At 34.0% G+C, this 27,657-nt stretch overlaps 1 protein-coding gene across 1 annotated transcript in view; it reads right to left on the minus strand.

Moving 5' to 3' along the window:
- Window positions 1-764: 764 nt before the first annotated feature.
- The window catches only part of Trhde (thyrotropin releasing hormone degrading enzyme), a 360,650-nt gene continuing 333,757 nt past the window's right edge, over window positions 765-27,657 (minus strand). The window contains exons 16-19 of the mRNA XM_005330424.5: window positions 13,249-13,416; window positions 12,565-12,705; window positions 9,253-9,334; window positions 765-3,839 (exon numbers count right to left, since the gene is read on the minus strand). Coding sequence (XP_005330481.4) covers window positions 3,696-3,839; window positions 9,253-9,334; window positions 12,565-12,705; window positions 13,249-13,416 — 535 coding nt within the window. The 3' untranslated portion in view covers window positions 765-3,695. The remainder of the gene's footprint in view (window positions 3,840-9,252; window positions 9,335-12,564; window positions 12,706-13,248; window positions 13,417-27,657) is intronic.

The following is a 27,657-nucleotide window of genomic DNA, read 5'->3' on the forward strand; positions in this document are numbered from 1 at the left end:
TACTTCATGGGAGCACTCAAAAGAATAAGCAAATTATTTCAGGTTCTGCAATCTCTTAGAAAAGGATTTCTTATAATTTTAATTGCCAGTATATTTTCATTAAATATATTATCATAAACTTTTTTAGAAATCTCTTGTATGCATCTAATACAGTGGAATGGTTTCACAAAAATCATTTTCTCACAGTTTAGTCTGCATAGATTTATAAATATTTTACTGTATGTTATTTTCAATGATTTAAATAGATAGTATTTTATCTGTATTCGGACCACCTATTACTACTATCAGATAAGATTAGTTTGTAAGTAAAGCCAATAATCAGTATTTTAAGATTAGTCAATGTTCAGCAAAAGACATAAAGAGGAAAATAAAACTATAAACTAATTTTTTAATTCCAACTACTTAAACTGACCAAGATAAATACAGAAAAATATCATCATTCAGTTATTTGAAAACATGAAAATTAGAATCAGAGACTTTAAGAAATAAGGTAATTATTACAGTTATATTTAATTATGTATTTTAAGGCTATTCTATTATTTGCAAAATCTCCAATTAGTGCAATCAATAAAGGAATTTTAAACATCTTTTTATAGTTTAATTGTAGAAAAGCTATATTTAGAGTCTTAGGTTATTATATCTGTTCCCAAAATAACTGCAATTTTAAATAGCTCATGTTGCTACCATGAGACTCAGTTTCATTTTAGCATATAGAACTAAAAATGCTTTGTGTTTTTGTGAGGAGTCAAATAAAACAGCATGTGTGAAAATGAAAAGCATTTTATAAGTTTATGGCATAAGCTTATAACTTTCTAAAATAGTAGTTATAATATTTGTAAATTTTATTAACACAAAAATCTGAGTTCTATGATACAATTATCCAGAAAATACTACAAACCAAGGTGAGTTTAAGGCCCAGATAAAATACATGCTATGGAAACTTAAGAACAGAAGCATCATAGATATAGCCTTAAAGGTTGAGATTATATATATATTAAAAACTTCAAAGATTATAGGAAATTTTTAAGGAAAAAAATGTGTAAAAATTGGGAAACTGGTTTATTTACATATCACCTGGAAACAATTAATACCCAACATGGTGTGGTAAGTAATTTGGTCTTTTCTAATGGAAAACAAGTTTTGTTCTTGTACATATATTGGCACAGTAAATTTTTAACACTAGATGCTGAACACTTTCAACAGTGTGTGGTTTCATTCATATTTCTGATTTGTAAAGCAGACAAAGAAGAGAGAACAGATAAAACTCTAAGTAGAAAATATAATTTTATAACTACATCTTACAGAATATTCCAAGAGATATCATTGGTTATTTTATTATTTTGAAAATATTACTTATTAAAACAACTAAAAAACATTAAAGCCTGATATAATTTCAACATTGGAAAGGTTAAATTACTGAAAAATATGTAGAACAAAAATGCCATCTCAATGCCATTGGTACCACTATACTGTTGAACAATTATTATATGAGGTATTAACATTGCACATAGTTATACACTTGGGATTTGATATTGTAGCTAAACCAGTTGTTCAAGGCCACTAAAATACTGAAAGAGGATTATGATTATTAACAGTGGGGAGGAAAAAGAACTGTAAAAGCCTTTCTAACTCAAATTTGAAAATGGTGATTTCACACACACACACACACACACACACACACACACAATGCCACAGCTACTAGGAATTTTCAGTAATTCATGACACAAAACAAGAATATCCACCTCTAATTTTTATCATCTCTATTACATGAATATCTGGGACCTACAAAGCAATGTGATGGTATTATCATGTTTTAGAACTTTTCCCTTAAGGAATTTGTAAATTTGACATGTAGTAATTGGATTCCATTGCTTCTGATGGGTGGTATAACTTTTAGATTTTATATGAAGCATTATCATGTTTTATTAAGACTACACAGAATATTTAAAATTCATGTGTTTCAATTGAACAAAGTACTGAACATTTTAGGTAGGAGTAAAGTAGCAAATGCTTAAATAGTAAAATTCAATTTTAGGTGGTACTTATTCTATGGGTTATGAAATTGCTCTTCTTTTCTATAAACTTAAAATAATTCTATGGTTGCAGTCTCATATATGTCTAAGGGTCTTTTCAGTATTCAGTGACTTAATTTCAGAACACATGTTTCAATGATTTGCTAAGTTTGGAGGAATGGAACACCTCAGGAAAATAGGAAGTGGTCCACAAAAATTTGGCTTAAGTATAGTAGTTGTATTGGTATTTAATAATGGTAAATTTAAAATATGTTAATTCTGAAGCATCTAAGTAGTATTTAAAGAGTTGGCCTGCTGGGTGAAAATATCATTTAAAAATATTTGTGTTATGTAATACAAAGCCAATGGCTATTCAAAATTCCCAGGTAGAATAGAGTTGTCAATACTAAAGGAAAGACTTTGTACATTAACACATGAAAAGAAACTTCTTATCTCAAGGGATGGCACAAGTGGCATAAAAGGTCATTAAATGCTAATAGACCTATTGAGGTATGGTTGCTTAATGGAGGATTGTAGCAACACAGACATAAAGACCAACACACAGAGAGTAATTTTAACTCTCCAACATGAGATGGACAAACAAGATGGAAAATAAACACTTTCTCAGTATTGGCAGTACTAAGTTTACACAATTATTATACTGAATAGAACATCTGACCAATGATAACACAATCTATATGCATGGCTGCTACTGATTTAGGAGAGTTAGAAGAGTGGTTTACACAATAAATTTTGTTAGAATTCATCTTCATGTAGTAGAGTAAACCATACTTCAGAAAGTAAATGAAAAATAAGTTGAAAAATTTAGTTAGGAAATAGGAAGGATAATGTTGAGATAAATTCCTTTAACCCTTTTCCAAACATCTACACATTTATAAAAAGAGATAAATTTTCTTAGATTTAAGAGATTCTTTTCACGTGTGCAGTGTACAACATACTATATACATACGGGGCTTCCCTATGTACATATACATATGTATACACTATCTATATGCCTTTTTAAATGTGTACAGAGCTTTAACTCAAATAAAGTGAGTTAGTAACACAGTAATCATTGCCAGACAATCCAAGTGCTGAAATAAATGACACTGTTCACTTAAAGGGTTATTTTATCTCTCCCATTGTCTAACACTAAGAATCTAACTACCCTTTTTAGTTTTTCTTTCATTGCAACACTGATTGTCATAGATAATCTTTGTGCTTTTGCATAATGCCCATCCTGGATGGAACATATATTCACATACAACATTGGACATTTTAAACAAGCATGCTGGAACACAGGCAGGACCATACATCCATGCACAGAATATTCTGAATATGATTTTTTTTTCCCAAACTGACTGCAACATCAACATGCACCACTATCATATTTGGTCCTGTACAGCAAGGAATGTACAGCTGAAGCAACCATGGCAAGTTTCACTTGCAAGAGTTTCTTTAAAGAATACCCAATAAAGAAACAAAAGTGAATTGAATGAAACAAAAATGAATCCCCCAAACTAAAGAGTAAAAAAAAAAAAAAAAAAAAATCCTCCCACACGTTAACACTGAAAATCTGGCCATTTTTTTACACAGCATGTTTTCCTCATTCCACATAAAACAGGTCATCTTCCCAAAATCTCAGTCTTTTTTTCTTTTTCTTTTTTTTATAAGAGACACATATTAGTGCCTCAGAGCTTTCCCCAGCCATTGGAAGAGCTCATCTTGATAAAGCATTTTCCAGTGCACATTGGCTTCAACGGTTTCCACAGCACGTGAGAAAGAGGCAGCAGCTACCCCATCATAGCTCTTCATGAAGCTCTTTAGCTGGAAACAGAAATTTAAAATGATAAGGATGCATGTCTTAAAATGAACTCATATGCAGCATATTTGAACAAGAATCCCTTTGAAACAAAAGTGCCACAATTGAAACCAAGGGAAATCCTGATAAGCCCTCTAGCTTTAATTGCCTCTAGTTGCTTACTTTTAGTTAACTTGAACATCCCTCATTTTGGAGGTCATGCAACTGAGCCACATATTGTTAGTCTCCCTCCAACTCTCCTGCAGATAGCACTGTGGGCCATGATGACAATGGTAGCTGAGGTTACTTTGCAGGGACTTGAAGGCTACTTTTGTTAAAACCACCAATTCTTCTTTTGGGCCTTAGCAGGCTTCCAATAGGTGACCTTCTGATGTCAGACAACCCAAAACTCCACTCTCAGATCATGCTAACGCCATAATTTTCTTCATGCATCATTTGAAGAGTTATGAAGAGTGACTATGCCTGCATAGATCACTGATTACATCCCCTCTGATCACTGGTCCCCACACCTTAAATCACCCATAAATACCCCTGTAAGAGAGGCATATTTGAGAGCTGGTCTCTCTCATCTCCTTGCACTTGGCTGCCTCTTGAATAAAATCTCTTGTACAAAACTTATTTAAAGTTATTTATTTATAAATAAACTTATTTATACTCTTTAAATATAAATATTTGATATAGTGGAATAAGTTTAGTAATGAAAAATATAATGGGCTGTATCAATTAGATATAATTGATTATGGAATGAAAAAGAAAAGAAAAAAAGAAGAGTAGACATTGATTACAATAAGACTCCAATTCAGCTTCTATGTCATCAATAAATATTAAAATGGAAATACTTAATTTTTCTTTCAAAATAGGTTGATGAAATTGTGACAAAGACTAGTTCTAATTAAAAGGGCCATTCAATGTATAAAAGAGCCTTACAAACTGAATACAAGGATTAAAGTTCACTCTTTGTGTGTGAAAATTATTCTTCATCTTCTACAAATAAGCAGTATAGGGCTTGACACTATCTCCAATGTCAAGGGATTGCCAAAGTTATTGGAAGGTGGAAAAAAGTAATGGTGCTATACAAACTGGATGATAAATGACATTCCAATCATCCGAGTAACTAGATTTAGAAAGAATAAAGAAGAAATATGGTCTGATTCAGCTAGAGAATTTGATCATTTAGGTTAGAATTTTTAAGTGGACAGGGAAGATGGGGTGGGGTTATTTAACATGCAACTAATTGTACCTTTCTAACATAATTTAGAATTTAGTTCATGTAGAGCTTAGTTTGTTAAGACAATCTTACTTTGATTACATGATACTGATGTGTTCTCTCAAAAGTCTGTTTTTCCACAAAACCTTACATCTGGCAATACCAGCAAAGAATAATTGTATCTCAGCTATAGCCTTGACAGGACTTCAAAATAATTGTACTTTTATAACAAACATGTAAAATATCCAATGTTTAACAAATACTTACTGGTGCTATCCTAAATACTGATCTGATACTTGACCACATTTATATATATTAAGGTAAAAGAAAGAAGAAAGGAATTGGAATTTATTAAGTATCTCTAATACTCCAGGCATTGCCACAGACACACAGATACACACACACGCACGCACACACACACACACACACACACACAGAGAGAGAGAGAGAGAGAGAGAGAGAGAGAGAGAGAGAGAGAGAGGGAAGTCTAAAGGAATTCTTGAATCATAATTTGAATCTTTAGCTAATTAACACAATAATATATTTGTATTTACATATTTATAGTTTATACTCATCAGGTATATTTCCATAAAGCAACAAACAAGACATTTTATTTTAGTTTGGCTAGATGACACATGCCTGTTATCCCAGAGGCTCAGGAGAGTGAAGCAGAAGCATTATGAGTTCAAAGCCAGCCTCAGCAACAGCAAGACACTAAGTAACTCAGTGGGACCCTGTCTCTAAATAAAATACAAAATAGGCTAGGGGTGTGGCTCATTGGTTGAATGCCCCCTGAGTTCAAGCCCCAGTACCCAAAAAAAAAAAAATACATCTTGTTTTATGTTTTAGATTTTGTTATTTAACTTCTTAGAAAAACATAACATTATAGTGTCACTATTCACATATTATTTGTCAATCAAAAATATATTCTTTTAAAATATGTTCTGCATAGTGATATTTGTCCCACAGCATGGAATATGCCAGATGGTGATCAACACCATTTTTGCAACTTTAACTCTGTGGCATGTACTCTTGGACTCTTTATGAAGCCAGCCTAAACATGTGAAGAAAAATTCTTAAGTTGTCCTCAAAGGCAAATGATGGGTTTCAATATGAATGTATTATTGACACATGAGAACTCTCAATAGACAATGTAACTGGTGGGTCTCTAGGGGTGCATTTCTTAGGCACTAAATACTTCCTTTGTGAGCTCAGAGCACCTGAGGTGACTCATAGGACATCTTGAGTAGCTTACTCATCAGAACACATCTGGTTCACTTTCCACTGTTGCCACAAATTGATCTCAGGGCCATATTCCTCCATGGTTCTTGTGGCAAACATGGTCAGAACAGCCATCTAACTAGTGCTAGAGGGAGACTGCAGTGCCTTACAGACTCTACCTCACTTCTCAATTTACAGAGTTTGGGGTAATAAAAAAGGCATTTATTACTCCAGTTTCATTATTTGCTTCAGCTCTCTGTTTTGTTTTTGCTGCTGCTATTATTTTTTTATCATGTTTCCTAGATATTTACACCATGTTATGCTTTTATTTTAAATGCTGCAAGTTAAGATATTTTTATTAAATAACATTTAGTAAAATGTCCTTGTTTTTTGTGCTCCTTAATTTTCTTAGCATAAAATTTCTAAGCATATTTATTTATCTATTAAAATATTTTAGCATTAAAATATCTCTTATGTCAGGATACTCCAGACCCCAACATAGTAAATTATCTTTAGAGTATATTATACAACATACTATTAGTAACTACATAAACAAATAGTATTAGCCATTGTCCTAGTATGAGGCATATGTCTTCAATATTCCATGTGTAAATGTGATATCCGGGATGCACAAGATCTATGTTCCTCTTAAAGAGAGTAGTATATTGACAGGTGCATGACAGTGTTACTTTTTGGACATCAGTATGGAAACATGACAGGATCCTCTAAGGTTCCATGATGTTATACTTCCATTAACTTAAAATTAAGTGAATGGTGACTGCCTCAAGAAGAAATATAGTTCAAACTACTAGATCCATGTAATTAAAGGGAAACTTCAGTTTCAGGTACTAGAGTGCAATTTTGGACAATAGAAATTTCTTACAAAATGCCCCTAAAGCTGATAAGGATCATTAAAATACCAAAAGAGTTTTCAGAATTCATAAATGTGCGGATTCCCCTTTGATCTATGAATCCTTGGAAATGCTGTACCCCAAGGGAGCACTTGGGTTTTCTGTTTATGAGGCTCAAAGGTTATGGGATATTTTGAGTGGATGTTACTTAGCCCTTTCTAATTTAAGGAAGAAGGACTGTCATCAGTACAAATTGAATCCCCCACCCCACCTGAAAATATGTGCCTCATTCCTGTACAAACAGTTAAAAGTATGAAAGCATGTAAAAGCCTCTGGAAGAAAAGGTAAAACTAAAAAGTTTTAGTGATGCGATGAAGAGATTCATCCCTCATTCCACTGTGAGCCTGCATTGTGAAATTAGCTCCTTTGTAGATAATGAAATAAAAGCCACAATTTAATTTCATTTTTTTTAACCTCTCATGATAGGGGCACCTTGGAACATCTAAAGTGGCAATTTTTTAAAAAAAAAACATAAAAATTAAATATATAATATGTAAAACAAAATGGTGAACATGTGATAAAATAATTAAATGTTCATCTAAAAGACATTATTTTTCATGGCCAGAGAATGAGCAAATCAAGAAAAATATGAAAGAGAATAAGAGAAAAGGGAGAAGAAAGAACAAGGGAGGAGATACAGGAGACAGGTGGGAGGAAAGGGGATAGAAGAGGAGAAGACAGAACCCCAGAGAGGGAGAGGAGCAAGGAGAGGCCAAGAGGGGAGGAGCAGGGAGAGAGATTTCACTTCTATGTTCACTTGAATGGCTGAGCAGATTGTGACTAAATGTCTTTCATCCCCAGACTATTGAATATAAAATCATGACATTAAAAGTACTTCATTTAAATACAGAGAAAACTGAAAGCCATCATTAATTTAATTGTTCTTTCTGTTTCCTATGGATTGGAAAAAAAGCCTTTCCATTTAGAATCTTTTTATTCTAAAAAATAGTGGAAAAATGTTCTGGGATTTCAAAGCTAAATCCTTCAGGGTTGGGAACACACATAGCAGGGATAAAGGCGGAATTTCAAATCATTACAACCCAAGCCTTGGCTTAGCCTAGCTCCTGGTGTGATAGAATCTAAGTTAGCTCATGGGGTATGATCTCAGGAAATTGGGCAATATTAGAAGATATTAAGGTTGGTGCCAGGATTGACACACCCAGGAGAATGCTGCTTGATAGGATTAGCTTTGGGTAACAGCATCGAGCATTCTGTCAGTGGAAACTGAGGAGACCATGATCCTCAATGACAATTATCAGCTACATTTTATAAAAGTGGACAGCAGAGGAAAAGACAGTTTGAAGCTCATTTCATTATAATAAATCAAAAGAACCTATGTTTTGTCCCTTTTCTCTACCTGCTTAACCCTCCCCATTTCATCTCTCTTTCTGTTGGTATGTGAGTTAACAAGGGAGGAGGATACCTAGTTTATATTTTCGGAGAAATAAATGAGAGGAAAATGGAAATGTTAAATGAACCCTAGTCCATTAAAAGTCAAGGTTATTTTCATTAATAAAATTCATTTGTGATTGTGCCAAGCAGAAATTTGAAACAAACTATTAATTTCAATATATATTGCCAGATACATGACTTTCTGTACACATGAAATCATTCTGTATAACAGCCTGGACAGCATAAAACATTACTATCATGTCCAGTTATATGTTGTCTGCATAGGGCTGACCACAAAGCTGTGAGACTCATGTTCTACACCTTAACACCAACCTTTGTCCTTAATACAAGTACTAAGTCATTGATATGATGGTTTTGTAGGTTACTTGGGTTCACAGAATCTTCTGAAGAATGGCTGATTGGATCAAAGACTTCTGGAGTAGATTTTGGGACCCAACTTTAGAAATTATTACATTAAAAAACATTTTGCAGGCATTCAATGCTTAATATATTAGAAATACCTTTGTAAATAGAGAAGTCTTTAACAAGAGAGAGAGAGAGAGTGTGTGTGTGTGTGTGTGTGTGTGTGTAAAAGGAATGGGTGTGAATCTGACAGAAATTATTGAAGTAAATGTGCAATTTTATGCTTATAAAACAAAAAATTAGAACTCATTTTAAAATATTTACCTCTTTGAGTTCACCTTCAGTATTAAGAAATTCTGTAACTCCACTGATAAGTTTGGAATTCATAAATAATGCTTCTCCATACCTCAAAAGATAAAAGAAAAAAGTCTTAATGTTAATATAGGTAGTAATTTAAGAAATACTACTATAAATATATTCTCAAGGGTTCTAGTCTATTTGACTAGGGTTGTTAGAGATTGCTAGATCTTGGAGCACTCAAGATAATTTCTTTAGGGGGCAAGATAGATGAAAAGAGCTATGGCTATGGGATACTATCAGATCCCGTCTGATTTGGCTCACAGTGTTTTGGAGAAATGTAAGTTGAAGCAAATTTTAAAAATGTGAGTCCTCTAAAATTGGATTTAGGAAATACTGTTATATTTCCAAGACAAGGATTGAGCAGAAATTTTAGAACTTTTCAACTCTAAAGCAACTTAGGTCACTGTAAGAGAAAAGCATGCCACCAAAGGAAGGAAAACTGCAGGGCCAACTAGTCATAATCAGTATGTCACACAGATATTTGGGTTTAATTAATCATAAAAGAAATTGATATTATCCTACTGAGGTCTTAAAAATGGACTCATATTTCTCAAAAATGTTCCCAAAATATTAGCATTATTTTCATGAGGATATTAAAATAAAATATCTAGTTATTCATTTGGATTGCATAATTCTTGTGTCACAAATACAATTATTTAACTTTTGACCTGAGGCAATGAACAGTTTGTGCCAGTGAAGAGAAGGAGTTCTAATTTTACTGATTTGTCTTTACTATGCTGATGATACCTAACACAGGTAATCATGTTCTTAGAAACAAGATAAGTATACTACAAAGAAAACTCTGGACAATTGGAAGCAAATGTCTAGATGTCATCACATGAGGTTTTCTAATGTTGCCCTAGCCTATGGGACTTTAAGTAATTTAGTTTCTGAGGAATTTAATTTTTCTCATCTATAAAATGAGGGGCTGACCTAGCAGAAACCATGACTTATTATAATTCTAACATTGAACTCCTCCATGGAAAAAAAGTTAGCTAAGCAAAAGCAAACAAATAATCATTCAAACAACATGTGTGACCACTAGTAATAAGTTTGTGGTTACAGAAGTAGATTATTACCCAGGAACAAAAGTAATTCTTTTTCTAAGGGAATGTCAATTATACATTCACATGTAGGTGAATAAATCATGATCACAAAACCTCAAAGGTGTTTTACCATCTAGCTGAAGAGTTAGACATGTAAACAGATAATTTCCTCTTAATATAACTAAATACAGTGTTGATATTATTATACACAGTGTTCAGAGAAGATCTCTTTAGCTGTGGGATCTATGAGCTTCTGGCAGATGATGCATCTAGACTGAGAATGGTGCAATTTTGATAAAGTAATTTTAGTGAACCAACAGAAACAAAAGCAGGAGGTGTGAGATGACATGGTGTGTCAGACAACAAGCAATTTGGTATTGAGGGTATGAACTGTGAGGCTTGGAATGGAAGAACAAGAGGCTAGGAGGTACACAGAAGACATATCAAGGAGCTTAGATTGTAAGTCTGGCACAGACCCTGGAAAGTTTTATATCAGGGAAATATCACATTGCTTTTCAGAAAGATTCTTGTGACAAAGGGAAGGCGCGCGCGCGCGCGCGTGTGTGTGTGTGTGTGTGAGAATTGGTGAATATAATTAGAGAGGAATAAAGAGGCTATTTTAAGAGTACCATAGTAAAGAAGAAACTGCATTAGGAAAATGGTAGCAGAAAAGCAAAGGAAGAAATATTTAGAAATTCTGAAATTGACAAGACCTAAAGCCTAATTGATAAATATGGCTAGGAAAAGGGGGAAGCCTATATAGACTTTTAGATATGTGGCTTCAGCAATTGCTGATTGGCTATAAGGTTTAATGAGAAAAGAAAGACCAAAGGAAAATGATGGCATTAGTTTTTGCAGACATAACCCAGTAGGGATCTTGAGGAGAGATTGTCTATCATATGGAAATATCTAGAGTACATATAAGATGAAGATTTGGGAGTGATGGTGAGAATGGATGACAACTTAAATCAGGAAGAATTTGTAGAAGGTGAAGAATATATTGGTCAGGACCCCCACAAACTCCAACATTCAAGGACCAACAGAGGAGTAGGGGTAGATAAAACCACTCCTATTTGCCATGAAAAGTACTACTGTATTTGTAGACAGTCAAACCTCAAACCTCAATAATTTTACCTTTTGGATAGATATCATAGACAGGTGCATTCCACTGACTCTGAACTATAAAATCAGATACTCTCTGTATCATGGGCATTCTTGGATAGGAACTGTTGTGTATATATTAATTTTACCTTGGCTGGATAACTAGACACTCTATTATATGCGTGACAACAAAACATACTCTAATATTCTAATCATTCAAAGTTCTGAACTGAACATATAGAAAAAGTCAATGTGCCATATAGGAATATCAGTGCTTTCTCTCAATGATATATCTGTAGAGAGAAATGTGCTTTAATATGACACACTCATTCAAATTGAACTCATTATAATAGGACAGCTGATAAAGGTGTGCTTAAATAGTTTTTATATGAGTTTCTGACAGAACAGTAAGTCTGCTTACTACCTGGGAAGAGTTATGTTTTAGAAGAACATGCAGCATTTACATCCTCTATAATAAATTTAATTTTAAGATACCATAGAGATTACCAGAGTAATAAATTAGCATAGATTATAATAGATTTAAATACTTAATGAAAACTTTTCTAATATTGAGGATGAAAAACTCTCACCATGAAACAAGATATCCTGGGAATGAATTCTACTGCAAGAGGGACCACATGATGATTGAAATGATTAATGTTTCTTCTCTACTTCATGGTTTTATTTAGGTGCTTGATAATATTTTATTTAGAAGAAATTTAAAACAATTCTACAAAAACAATTTAAGTTTCTTGTTATAATACCATTTATATCTGATTTATAAATCATTTTCCTATAATACATTCAGGATACAGGAGTTTTATGTTTTCTTCAATTTTGGACAGTTTGATGGATATTCCAGGAAAGTGCTCTGCTAAACATTTTACACTCTCCACGTGTCCACATAGCATTAATTAAGACTATTAACCTTGAACAAATTAATAAGGTTAGAGAATTATTTAAACAGAATGAGTTTTACAGAAGTAACAATACCCATCTTGGTTGACTTTGTTAAAATGTAATCCTATTATTTGGATCTAAACTCTATCACAAAACTTGGCCTTTTATTTCTCATATGTCAGCTTTAATTTACACTTTTAGGTATGAATGATCAAATTCTTCTTTCTACCTGGTATTTAATATCTTCCATTTATCTCTAAAAAACTTCCAAGCAAGGTCTCGGCCATGGGGATTCCGAGCTACATGGATTATGACATCAATTGCATCTTGATCCAGCACCACCTCAGAATTCAGAGATAGATTTAGAAGCCTATAATGATAGAATTATAAAGTTTTAGTCCAATAAATTTTACATTTTTATAATTGTACTAAAGTTACATGGTCTAGTTTGTCATATTCTTCAAAAGAATAGTCCAGTGCAAACTTTCTTCAGATGAATTTAATAATGGAACAAATTTCAGTTTATATAAGGAGCAAGGCCAAATTCAAAGTGTTTTATTACATTAATTAAACTCTAAAAATATACATTGGATAGGGAAATCACAATTCTGATTTGATGACACAGAACTCCCTTTTAAAATTATTTTAGTAAACATTTCCTTTGATAATGAAATATTTTCTTACACACATTTATAAATTATAATGACATAATTAATCATTAAGCAAGATATTTCTTAAGCCACTAACTTCAATAAGGTTAACATATAACTTCAATAAGGTTAACAAGATATTTTTTTCTGATCTTTAGGAAGATATAGTAACAGCTATTCAAGGACATAAAACAACTTCAGGGGAGCCTGATTAACAGAGAATGCTCTCATTATAAAAATAGTTAGAAAATCTATTGACCCACCTGTTTAATAAATTCCTGTCATCACTACAAGTTAAGGCCTCCAACAATATCTTCTTTTCAGAAACTGCTGTAGTGGAGTGGAATTTCATCCATATGAATTCCCAAACATCTTCATCCAGTAGTGACACTCCTGTACAGTAGACGATGTCTCTAACATTTAATGGTATTCTAAAGAAGCAACCCATGGTGGTTTTCTGTTAATTCAAAGCTTTGTAGCATTGAAAATAAAGACAGATAATGCTTTGCCATAGTTTTTAAAGAGATGATTTTTTAGTTAGATTTTTATCTTGAAGAGAATAGTATTATGGTAATAATATTCAAATATATTAGTATGAATATATTGATGAATAAAATAATGGCTTTTATTCAAAGGAAGCTTTGAATATAATTTTTGTTAACACTCTTAAAATTATATATTTAAACAAAAATAACAACAAAGCCTTGAAAAAAGAATAAAAAACAGTTGCATTATATTTTCAATAACATTAGTAGACTCTTTGCTCTCATAATTGATAGATCCAAGAAGGACAAAATAGTGCTCATTGAAGACTAGTTAATTTGAATGAAACAAAACTACTTCCCTTTAAATTTTTAGATACTTTCTTTACAAGTAATTTTTCCAAACAACTCCACAGATTTTATAACCTAGAAAACTGTAAATATAGATGATAAACATAATAAAACATAAGTAGCAAGTTATGAGAGAGCAAAAAGTAATTTTTCTCAGAGTTCAGAAAAATGACTATTAAAAATATATTACATCTTGACCTTAATTCAAAATGAAATATGAGAATGTGAAACAGTGGATATAATTAAGCTTGGCTATTCATAAATCTTAAATTATCATGTCAATTTTTGACACTACGATTCTTTTTATTAAGTATTATTCCTGTGTCTGTAATATGCCCCATGAGTACTGACTTTTAAAAATATTTCTCTGAAGGAATACTCTGATGCTTAAAAGTTTAAAAATGTAATTCTGCTTTTCTCAATATTCATTAATTCATTATTAATATTTCTCATTTGTAATTTAAATATGGCCAATAATTATAGACTGTCTTCTCTAGATAACATAAAGGCACACTGATAGTTCAAATACTGCTTGGGTATAGCAGTACTTAGAAAACAGGAGGACACTGAAGGGCTACCAGTGAGATGAACTCATCTCATTGTTAGCAGCTAAGTAGGGCTGCAATCAGGATATCTTGGAGACCTATAGAGTTGTAAAACGTATCATATAAAATTCATGCTTCCTAGAAAAGGCTATACCTATACTATCTGTCTTTTCTCATAAATAATTAAAGTATTTAGAGAAGAGTTTGCTAACTGAAATCCTTCTTTGTGGTATTAGAGGGTAAGCATTTTGTTGATTCATTTGTTTTTTTTAAAGAAACAAAAGGAAAACAGACATATATAAACCATCAAAGAACTTCACATATTTCTCTTGGCTTTCATCTCTGCTTGGACCCCCTGTAGAAAGTACCAACTAAAGACTTTCCAGTGGTTTATGACAAGTTCCTCTTCCCTCTGTTTATGGACAGGTTGCCACAGAGCATGCCTGAATTCACTAAGAAAAGTTTGTCGCAAAATTGTGAAGAAAGTACTCATTCCTAGTAAATGCATCTTAAGATCACAGAGATGCCTCTGTCTTCAAAACTTCAAGAAGGAAGTTAAGAGACCCAATCGTTTTCTAAATTCATGACTATCCATCAAATATTATAAGGCACAGAACACAGGATTGCGTTACTGCATGACGTTGGCCAAGATATTCACATATATACTTGTATGAAAAATAATAAAATATGCACTGAAATCACAAAATCATTAACCAGTGAATATTTTCTTAGTTCTGGGAATGCCAATAACAGTTTACCTTTGAAGAGAACTTTATTAAGCTATTAGTGTGCTGAGAGAATAGGAATTGAATTCTACAGTTTTGTGGTCACCCATAGAACTAGTTAGACATGTTTTAAGTAAAAAGGCATGCAAAAACATTGGAAGGAGGAGGAGGAGGGAGAAGAGGAAGAGGAAGGGAAGGAGGGAGAGTGGAGAGGAAGAGAAGGGAGGAGGAGAAGGAAAAGAAGAGAAAAAGGAACAGTAGGAAAAAGAGGAAGAAGAAAAGGAGGAGGAGGAGAAAATAAAAACAAAAACTATGTTCCTCAGAAAGCTCTTAAGTGCTACACACATAATATAGTCATTAGCAAAGGTCCAAACACTCATTATCCAGTAGCTGCTACTGGCTGATACTGAGCTATTATAAGACACGTATACAAATATGTAAGTGGTTCAGTCTGTCCAAAGTCCTGAAAACTGACTAAAGCAGCTACAGAAGTAGAAAATAACATTTTTAGGCAATACTGTGTTCTAGGTCACATGTCTTATTTTATTGTATATCTGAATTATTATTATTATTATTATTACTATTATTATTTCTATATCTGTATAACATCTGTTATCAACTTCTCTTTGCAATAGAAGGGGCTGTTTTGAGAGAGAATATTTTGTATATAAAAATGATACAACAAGTAAGAAGGTTCAGTACATGAATGTTTTTTCTATCATTTCCAGCATAAAGATGACTAATGACAATTGCTGAGGGCCATTACCAAGTAGGAATGACGCATCGAAATTTCCTTGCCAAGCGTACCCCATGCTGCTTAGAGGACATTTGATGGAACATTGCATGCATGCTTTAATAAGGTGACCTTGCTCAAGGACCAAGGCGGATTCGGGTTTAGAGCTGATCAGGTTTGAGGAAGTAACCGGCTCCTTGAGTTTAAGGCGTTGCCAGTTTAAGATAATGGGTTTTAAGGAAGTTGGAAGTTGAAGATTATTGCTGGGATTAGGGTGTTCCTGCTGCTTGTTCCCATTGAGTTCTCGTGAGATTAAAATGGGATTTGGAGAGAGCCTCGTGGAGTAGGTGGTTTGTGCGGGAGACAGCAGAACGCGTTTGCCCCTGGACCTGTGTGGAGGCGGTGTGAAAGCGGGAATAAAGAATTGCTGTTTGAACCTACAAAGCTGTGAGTGCCTCGTGATTCTGGTGCCAAGCCGAGACATTGGCCTTGGCAGACAATAATTATAATATATCTTGGTGTGGATTCCTTTGTAATCAACTTATCCAATGTCCTTGGTTTTCTTAGATCTGGAGGTCCATTTCCTTCCACAGTCATAAGAAGTTTTCAGCTGTTCTAACTTGAGATTTCTAGTTCTTTCTATCTTCTGCTTCTTGGACTTTCATAATGTGCTTGATGGTATGCTATAAATTTCTTAAGCTTCTTTCACTTCTTCACATTTTTAAAAAGTATTTTTCTCCTCTGATGGAATTATTTCCAATGAATTGAGTTTGATAATCCTCCTGCATGATATGTTCTCTTATTGAACACCTCTAGTGAATCTTTTAGTTGCATTCTTGTGTTTTGCAGTTCTATGATCTGTGTCATCCTTTTAAAAAAACAAAGGCTGAATGTTTTCTCTGAGAAGCAGATGCTAATTCATAGTGGAGGAGGAGGATGAAGGAATTTTGGATTGTGAAGAGGGGAGTGAGGGGAGGCAAAGGGGGGTAGGGATGAGAAGTATGGTGAAATAAGATGGAGATTATTACCCTATATACATGTATGCTTACACTAAAAAAAAAGATGTCTATGTAGAACTAAAAAAATGTATTTTATTTCTTTGTTGAAATTTTAACTTTGTTTCTTGCATTTTTCTCTTAACTTTAGTAAGTTTCTTTATGACAGTTACTTTGAATTCTCTACCAGGTAATACATATAAGTCTCAGTAGAGTTATTATTACTTCCTATTAATTTAAATATTATTAGTTATATGTAAATCTTCAGTTTCTGGACATTTACCTTATTTCTATTTGGGGAACAACTTTGCTTGATTCCTCGTTTTTCCTTGACTCTTTGTGTGGATATCTTCACATTAGGCCCTGCTCCCAGTTCACAGGCTAGCTTCATAGAGGAGAAGACCACCTACCAACCTGGCCAGAGATTCTGGGGACATTTACTAGCCCCTTTCCTTCCCAGAGAGCAGCATAAAGTTTTTGAGCTCTTACTCTGGCTGAGCTGGAGCAGGAACTGTGGCACCTACAGTGCAACCCACTATCTTTATTGTCCCTTAGGTGGCATTAGATCTATCAGAACTCCTGCACTGGAAAATAGGACGTTAGTCCATTGAACAGCCTCAGAGAAATTGGGGAACTAATTGTATAGGTCAACTCTTTCACTCCCCAGGAAGAATCCAAGTGATGAAATCCCCCTCAACCCTCCACACACATCTGCTCTGTGCTGAGAAATAGGGAAGATCTATGGCATCTTCTAATTCAAATTGCTGTCTGTCCTTTCTCAGGTGGCTTGACTGTGTCAGAGCAGTTAGAGTTCCAAGGCTGGTGAGGCAGATTCTAGTTCTTTGGGAAGCCTTGGAGAAGTCAGGGTGTTCGATGCATGGATGAAATCTTTACCTTCCTAGGAGGTAACCGAGAAGGGGGACTTTCTTTTCATCTGCTCACTCTGGGGAGCCAGGGGAAAATCTATGGTGGCAAGAGTTCAAGCTGTCATCTTCATTCTTCCTCAGATGGGTACACTGTGCCAGACCTTTGGAGCTACATGAGAGGCAAGATAGAAACCAGTCTTTTGGGGAGAGCCCAGGGAAAAGTTGGGGTACAAGATTCATGAACCGTGAACCAACGGAGAAGCTGGGACCTATGGGCTTTCTTCCTGATCATATGATGCTATTTCCTGAGTAGAGATGCTGATGAATTATATCCTGAATCACCCTTTGATTTTGATGAATCTGGCTTTACAGTCATCAACAGTGCAGGAGTCTTTCAATTAGTTTCTAGATGGCTTCCAAAGTAAATATGTCCATGAATTGTTGAGAAATAGGTATGTATGTCAGAGGAGACAGGATGAAGAGCTTCCTATCACAACACCTTGCTGACATAAATCCAAAATTACTATATTCTTTAAGAGAGTACCACTGCCAAGCCCCAGGGCTAAACAATGAACTGCAAAGTAATACCAATGTATTTAACACATAATCCTTTGAGAATTAAGGAGGCCACAGATGTCACCTCTGACTTCTTTCTATCTCTTTTACACACACACACACACACACACACACACACACACGGTTTAACCAATCATCTTTGAGAAATATTTGGTGTTGGCAAGACTGGATCTCCACCAACAGTATTCATTAAGTTCATAGTACTTAGGCAAGATGATACTTGCTAAACACTACTTCTGGGTGATAGAAAAGAACATAGGTTATGGCAAGCTTGTCATACACAGGGCATTGAGAACAAATTTTGAAAAGACATCCAGCAGTAAAGTGTTGGATAAAATGACCAATACTCTAAAGAAATTTAACACAGTTGTCCTGGGAAGGCCTTTGAAGGCAAAGTTGCCCTGACAGGGAAAGATTCTATATCTGTATCTGCGTCTTCAAACTAAGACGAAGACTATAGAATCTTCATGTTCTGCAAGAAACATCAGGTCACGTTTCAGTCTTGTCAGCAGTGATCTCTTAGCACATAGCAGATGCATCAAATTAGATTACTATGAAAATGAAACACAAATGTTTACATATATGATGTGAAGTCTTTTGATGACACAATGAAAACAGTCCTCAGTGACCAGTGCAAGTCTGCCAAATCTCAGGAAAGAAATGGTTCTATTAGCAGATGCTAGGAAGAACAATTGCATGAGTTCTGTATGGCTCCTTGGAGAGCAAAGACAGAGCTGATTAGCCCAAGACTGCTGCCATGATTTTCTACCATCTCTTCCCACCCCATCAATTCCTCATCTTCCTTACTCATCCACTAGATAAAGAATCAATGTACAGTTCACAAGATCATTTTTACTCATCACTGAAAATAAAACAAGATTGGTAAGCACTGAATATGTCAAGGGCCCTCAATTCCCAATGACTTCCATTGTTAATGAAACTCCCTTTTGTTGCTAAATTTGCAAAGATGTTCTAATAACATTTTAGCAAAATGATTGCTCTGGGGACAGTTTAAGATCTCTTTGTATAAACCAAAGTCATTAGGAACAAATGAAAAAGCTCATTTGTTTGTAAAGCATGAGCTAAGAAACCCACAGAACCCATAGTTATGAACGGTACAAATGAGTCCTGTGAGACACTCGATATCAGGATTACAGGGAGAGAGAGCCCCTCCTAGTGAACATGAAAATTGTTTACGAAGATGTGAATATCCCCATGGTCATTTCTTTTTTTAACTGCTGCCTCAGAAGTAAATCTTATAATGGAATTTCATCATCTGTGAAGGAAATCTGCTTGTTTTTCTCCAGGTAAGGTATACATACATAAACAGTAACTTGGTCTCTCCTAACTACCTTCATATAAGATGAATGGGGTAATGCTTAGCCAAAATGAAATGCCTTTATCTTTCTTATGGTAGTAACAGTGTGAAAATTATTACCTAATTAGTCTAACTTGTACTATGGTTTTTATTCCATTCTCATTTTAAATAGGATTATGACAGAGTTCATTTGTATGATAAAAGTTTTGAAAGCACAGTAGTTGAGTATATCATTTTGAAATCATTTATTTTCATATTTCAGTGGTATGTTTAACTTTTAAAAAAACTCTTGCTAAAAGCAAGTGCCTGGAAACTAAATGTTTTGGAGGTAGGTGCTAAAAAAAAATTAAGTAGATTAAAAAAAATAAAGACATAGCAAATTTTTCTTTTAAGAAAATTTTTTCCTACTGAGTTAAAAAAATAATGAAGGTTGTCTTAGTTACTGCTATAACGCATGTTGCAGATTCAGTGGTTTATGAACAACAAAAATTTACTGCTCACAGTTCTGAAGGCTGAAAACCTGAATCCAGGGTACCAGTAAGGTCAGGTTTTGGTGAGGGTTCCCTTCAGGTATATATAACACTGACTTCTCATTATAACTTCACAAGGCAGAAAGAGGACTGAGAGCTCTCTGAGGTCATTTTTTAAAATAAGGGTATTAATCCCATTTGTGAGAGCCCCACCCTCATGACCTAATCAATACCCAAAGACCACACTTCCTAATACTATGTCCTTGGCAATTAGGATGGCAACATATGAATTTTGGAGGAACACAACCATACAATCCACAACACTGGGGAAACAAGACTAAATTATAGTACATTGACACTTGAGTTGATAAATTAAAATAATGCAATGGACTGATTAAATTAAGACAAATAAATAAGAGAATTTCCAAAGATTTTTCCATGAGAGTTTTTTTTTGTTTTATTACTTTTTTTGATAGATTATTTCTTTTAAGTAAAAAAATAAAAAATCTGGATTCATCCAAGATAGCAACAATAAGAGACTGAACACAGTTATGATACAAATAGCAACTAAGACTACTATAGTTTAATGTCTAATAATACATTGAAGTACATTATTATAGATAGACTGTAATAAATGTGTAAATTTGTAAAATGTATAATACCAGCATGTTAACTTTAAAAAATAACATACTGTGTATGTACAGAGGAGAAAAAGACTGAAAAAATAAACAAGTCAACATTAAAAACACTTTCCTCAAGGACTGGGCGTTATAGGCAACTAGTCATTTTATTAACTCATGTATTTCAAGTTTAATAAATGAACAACTTTTTCTAATACTCTGGAAATCAGCAAACCTATAATTACATTTGTAAAGATAAGATTCTGCTACTATTAGAATAAAATACATCCAGTATACAAGTGTGATTGAATAAAATATAAAAATGATTTTGATAAATTTAAAATATCTTTCAGAGAAAAATTATACTTGCCAAAGGGAAAAAAACATTATTTTAAAATATAAATCTTGATACTTAATCAAAATATGAGTCTATTTCTAAGCAGGTTCTCAGCAGAACTAATTTGGCCAGTACCCGCCTCTAGGTTCAGGCAAGTCAAGGTCACTGCTCTGAGCTGTATTTTTCAACTTAATTGGACAGGGCTAAAGTACATGAGTTCTGAAGTCCCTTCCTGCTCTGTTAGTACAAGATTCTTTTCATTAGTGATTGTATTAACATTGAAATGTGGATTTAATTATTTTCAAAGACAATGAAAAATACTGCTGAAACCATGAGCTGCTTTAAGAGTACCCCTTTCTTTCAGTAGCACTACACATGCCATTGATGTAGAATGGGGCCTAACATTTAATTAATTTTAATTAATTTACAATTCATTCATTCATTTGAAAGATCATTTGGGTACTCTAATTGAAAATTAAAAGCTTTGGTTGAGTTTTCATTGCCAATACCACTAATCTTGTTCTTCCTTAAAAATACTTGCATTCTTCCCTCTCCCAGGGCAGACTCTTTGACTTTAAAATATCAAACTGAAAAATAACCTAAATTTGCAAAATTTGACCCTGTTCATAAGTGTCCCCTACCCCCATCCCTCTCTGCTTCCCTTCTTCAGCTCTGTCTGCTGCTCAGTAAGCAGTCTTGAATAAAACTGAGGCTGTTTAGAAGGAATGTGTGACTCTGCACTGAAGTGTCAATTTGTTCATTTAGAAAATAGGGATTATCATTCCTTAGAAATTCTCTAATCATCTTTCCTAGTGTAGTTGTCAATCAAATATGATGCTATGGAATTCATAGATCAACTTTGGCGGCCACAAGAAGAAATTGCTTCTAGGTTCCTCTACCATGCTCCCTGCAAAGAGGGAACACAATCTTGTCTGGAATGACCAGCCAGGGACTGGTGCTAAGGTCACTAGTCCTCAATGTGGTTGAGGTACTTTTAATGCCACAGCTAGGACAGCTCTGTTTCTATAGAATTCCCTCACTTGTTCCCAGCCCTTGTTCATTCCCAGTGAACTTTAGGTATATATATATTAAGGACTACAAAACATCAGAACAAACAAAAAGGCAGTTGCAAAACAGTCTGGATGACCCTTTGCACCTCAAAGAACTATGCTGGAGAAATCTTGTGGTGAATAGAACAAATACATTTAAAAGTATCTGAATGTGTTCTGAAAAATGTCCAATCCTTGTTGAAATTTTAATTTTGCATGTTTCAAAGTGGCATAGGCTCCTCTTTTTCTACGAGAAGAAAAAGAATTGCTGGTGTGGTGTGGTTTTAGTTCCTAACATCCTGAATATATCAAAAGATGGTGACTGTACTCCCTTTACATGGCTTTTAAAATTAAAGTGAATTTACTTTGAAAGGGACATTTGTGTTAAATTGAAATAATACATATGGTATTATTTCTGAAATGTTCAAATCTACTCTTCTAGTAGCCATACAACTATGTGGTCAGGGAGAGGGACAATGAGGGCTAAGTATCTGGAATATAAGACCACTTTATGATATGTAATGGCTAAAGCACATAAATAGAAACAAACTGATCCAGACAACATTAAAAAGAAGAGGGTAAAAAGAAGACACAAAGAAAAAAGTAGAAAGGCAAAAAGAACACAAATAAGAAATGTACAGAGGAGAAAACACTCAAGAGTGAGTGACAAGGATAAGAACAATAAAGAACTACAAAAAGGTAAAGGGAGAAAAAGTAAATAATTGGAGGAGGATGTATGACTTGTCTAACATTTACCTTTAGTCTGGATTTTAAACTTATCCTACTGAAAAGCCTAGAACAATGATCTTTAACATTTCACAACTTAGAGCCCCTATGACTTTCTTGCCATATGACTAAACTCCATTTTACCCATAAGAGCTCAAACAGACTTTTTTTTAAAAAGCAGAAAAATTAAGATATACATGATGACTCCTTAATAGTGAGCAGCAGGCTGCCAATATAAATAGCTGTAAGAGCACAACATAATTTCAAACCTAAGAGGTACATAGTTGTGGTAGAAGCTGTGAAATGGTTGGTAAATTATCCTAGTTATAGATGCCCGTGTTAAAAATTAGATGACCTGTTTCCTGACAATCACCTACCTGTCATCCGTGGCTTTTGAACTCCGTCCTTAGTATGTAAGCTGCTTCTTCACTCAGCTCTGGTCAGGGCACTGTAAATCTAAATAGCTGCTATAATATGAAGTCTACATATATCACTAAAAGTAATGATGTTGTCTGGATCACAATAATTAGGAATCGGTACTTTAGTTTAACTGCTAAGATGAAAAATAAATGATGGAAATGACACATCAGTCGCAATGTAATAATAGATTCATAGCACTGTTATTTACACAGTGACCCAGGCCTAAGTGTCTATGAAAATTCTACTGGATTATATAGGGCTCCACCTCAACAAATAACATTTGTTGCCTGGGTGTAATTTATAGCAATAGTCATCATCTTTTGTATTCCTCATACAAAGGGTGAAAAATTACACAGATTTATTGTATCCATCAAAGTACCGCTTCCATAAATGTGAAGGACGGGTGCAAATAAAGCTCACCTTCATAACTAATGCATTGTCAAGGTCATTTAGGTTAACAAGGCTGATTCTCCAGCCTACAAAGAATTGACTATCACAATTTAAGGTTTTTTTTGGCATAACCACTAAACTGTTGTGAGAATGGTATGACTCATGTATTCTTTTTCCTTGAAAAGTCTCTGGCCAAAAATAGATTTTCTTTTGGCCAAAGCAAATTTTATTATTTGTGTGTGTATGTGTGTGCATTTCCAAAAAATGTAATTCTTAGTTTTTTGTAGCTTTAATTGATAGATTCAGTACATAAAAGAATGCTGTACTTTTAAAAAATAGAGAAATATTTTTATGCATATCCAATCTGAGGTATTCTATGGCCTCACTGAAATATACTTTGACCTTCCTGTTATCTTTTCATGTGAAAAAGCAGTAAAATGCATGATAAATCTCATATACCTGCCTTTGAGGAATAAGAATTGATATGATTAAATTTCATAAATAGCTGGGAAAATATGGTTCCTTTATGTGAAGTGATACAATATTACTGAAAACAAAATAACCTGCACACTGGAGAAAATGAGAATGGCATGAATAGTTAAAAAAAATTAGGCAAAAAGGCACATTTCAAAGTGGGAGATGACCAAACTGTGGAAAATACACTAGTTGATTATTTTACAAAATAATTGCAGTGTGTAAAATGTATGTGTGCAACTGGCAGGTACTGGCTATTGTCTGGTCCATCTCAGAAACAATGAGAAAAACAGCCAATGCCCACTCTGTATTTCAGAATAAAATAAGCAAGATTTATTTATATATGAAAATTAAATAGATATCATTTCCACATTTTTCTATTTGATTTTTTAATTATAAAAGAGTCTTCAAGGATTAGAAGGAGGAAAAGTTGGGGGAGTAGAGGAACTTAATCCTCAAAAAGGATCCTGAAAATGAATAAGAGTTCCTTGTTTGTAAACTTTAGGGAAATGTCTATACTTGTTCTATCTTCATACTAGGGACAACTCTTCTGTGTGTGAGTGTGTGTGTGTGTGTGTGTGTGTGTGTGTGTGTGTCCTACATAATTAAAAAGATGATGTGATGATAGTTGATGATTACATATCTGCATTTTATGAGCAACAAGAAGGAACTGCCTTCTTGGCATTTCTTAGCCTTCTTTCTTTTATAAAAATCTTAAGGTATAACAGTAGGAAGAAGTTAAAGATAAAAGTTTAATTTGCAATATCTCCTTGAGATTCCACCTAAAAATAAATAAATAAATAGAACCCTTCAAAATACTGAACATAAGCCAAGTTTTGAATATAAGGCAGCAACTAAGGTGTGTTTTTAGTTTCCTGGGGCTGCCATAATAACTTACCATCAATTTGGTAGCTTAAAATAGAAATTTATCCTCTCAAAGTCCTGATGGGAGAAATCTTAAATCAAGCTGGTTGCTTCCATCTGGAAACTCTGAAGGCAAATCAGAACATGCCTTTCTCCTAGTCTGGCAGCTCCAGCAATTTGAGGTTCCTTGATTGCGGAGGTATCAATACGATTTCTTCACACCACTTACCTCCTGATCACCCCAGGCCTTCTTTTCTATCACTTATAAAGATACTCATCGTTGGATTAAGGACTTTCTCTGATGATTCATTCTGAGATCTTCAACTTACATCTGCAAAGACCTTATTCCTAATAAGGTCCCATTCACAAGTAAAAGAATTTGGAGGTATCTGTCAGAGACCTCTACTCAACTCATGACAGTACAGGCATATGTTTTTAATTTTTCTCCTATTTCCAGGAAACTACAAGCCATCAAAGTGCTAAGTTTCTATTTTAGTCAGCTTTTGTATCACTGTGACCACAATACCTGATAAGTACAATACAGAGGAGGAAAAATAATTTTGACTCTGTTTTTAATCCATAAACAACTGTCTCATTGCTCTGGGCCCAAGGTAAGGCAGCACAGCATGGGGGAAGAGCCCAGTTCAGGAAAACTGAACAGTTCCTGGCATTCAGGAAGCAGAGGCAAGGAAGTTGAAGGGGCTGTAGGAAAGATGTGCCCTTTAGGGGAGGCCCCCCATTGCCTCACCTACTCCAGCCACCTGCCTAAGACACAACTTAGTTATTTCACTCAAACTGGGAAGGATTGATTGGGTTGCATCTTTCATAATTTAATCATTTCACCTCTGACTATTCCTGCATTAACACAAATTAAGTTTGAGGGGGACACCTCATATACAAACCATGACACTATCCTTTCAGATATCTTAAGATATACATAAAACAACATTTGATACTTATAGATCATTTGTCATAATCATCATGAGGTTAAATAAATGCTATCATGTTATCATTAGAAATAAGACTAACATGAATTATGTTCATTTGGTTTGAGACAGACTGATTAATAAGTATAGATTCAATTTTACACCTTGATCACAAGGGGGAAAAATTAAACAGAAAGGAAATGTTGGTGTTGACGAAAGGCTCTCATTAGTGATAACAGCAATGCTTACATACTTTGGGGAAAAGGTGGAAGAAATCTTTTTTATAGGGGTTGATAATCATTGTAATGAACTTTATATTCAATATATCTGAATCTGTCAGTAGAATCTGCTCACTGTAAGAATGTTTTGGAAGCTACAGATATTTTTGATGGCTATTCAGACTTGGCTTAGTAAATAATAATGATTATCATTGTGATTGTGAGTTTAATCAGCAATGCCCCCCGAATTCCTCATGTAAATCTATATTTGCTTCACACTTGTTCTGTGATAATAAGGCTTTTTAAATAGTGCTATCCTATAACTAATCAATAAGCACATATTTTGACAGATGACACAAAAGTTCAATAATAATGCTTGAAACTGGTATAAGGCAAATAATAATAGCATCATAAGAAAATTATTATTGGCAGACATGGGGAACCAATAATTCTGTAAAGAAAAATACTTAGGTGATGTCACCTTTGAAAAACACTTTTATAAAAATTAAAATATCTTGAAAAACTACGATTGACTGTTTACCTCTATGCAAGATTAGTAATATAATTTTTTTTAAAAAAAGTAAAATGTAAGGCAAAAGCCCAAAGCATTGGGAAATGGAAAATAAGTATATGATTATTTATGCATTTTAAGCTAGAATATAAAATTACTAATGCACTTAGATTAAAAACTAAATGTGACTATAAGAAAATGAATGGAAATATGCACTTACTGTGGTTACATTAGCTCTCATTAGGCAATTAAAGTCCCTGTAGCTTAAGAACTAATTTAAAAATATAACGAGATGAGTTAGTCCATCAACTAGGTCATTAGGTCAAATATTTATCCCATGATGAACTGAACTAAGTTAGCATGTACAAAATTCTCCAAACAGCAAGGGAAGGTGGCACTTTTGGTGTGATTTCTGAGAAGCTTAGGGAAAAGAGGACTTTAAAAGTCCTCATCTATATATAGTTATAGCTACTATTTAAATAATTTAAATATATTGAGACCTATACTTATTCAAGGGTAAGTTAAGTAGTGATTACTGGCTATGAAAAGGATTTTCAGCTTGACAAAAGAATTCATAATAGCACAACTACTACATTCTATATTTTTTAATCTACCTACATGGTTTTTGCAAAATGCATACTTGGTAATGTACTCCATGCTTTGACTAGAGATCTCTTAAAGCTGTGATGAAGGTGCATAATCAATTAATTGAGATTTTTGCTCCTCTCAGCAAATAAAATGAAAACAAACAGATGAGCTGAATAAACTTTTAGAGGATGTTCTTGTGTCCATACAGATTCTGCCCAATCAGCTAAAGCTTTTGAAATCCCACAAATGTAATCTTGAGAAAGGATACTGAGCAGAAAGACCATTTTTACATACTATTGCTTGTATTTAACACCTACTTTCCTTCTTAGCTTCAGGAATCTGTACCTTTCAGGTAGACCTCAGATCAACTGCAGCTCTGCAGGAAAGTCACCCTGACTGACAGCTCAAGTTTTCCCTTGCTTGTACACTTTTCATCTGACTCACATCACAGTTAAAAATCATACATTATTTGTATGAATTTGATTAGC

This window comes from Ictidomys tridecemlineatus, chromosome 6 (genome assembly GCF_052094955.1).
Source record: "Ictidomys tridecemlineatus isolate mIctTri1 chromosome 6, mIctTri1.hap1, whole genome shotgun sequence".
In the NCBI taxonomy this organism is placed as follows: Eukaryota; Metazoa; Chordata; class Mammalia; order Rodentia; family Sciuridae; genus Ictidomys; species Ictidomys tridecemlineatus.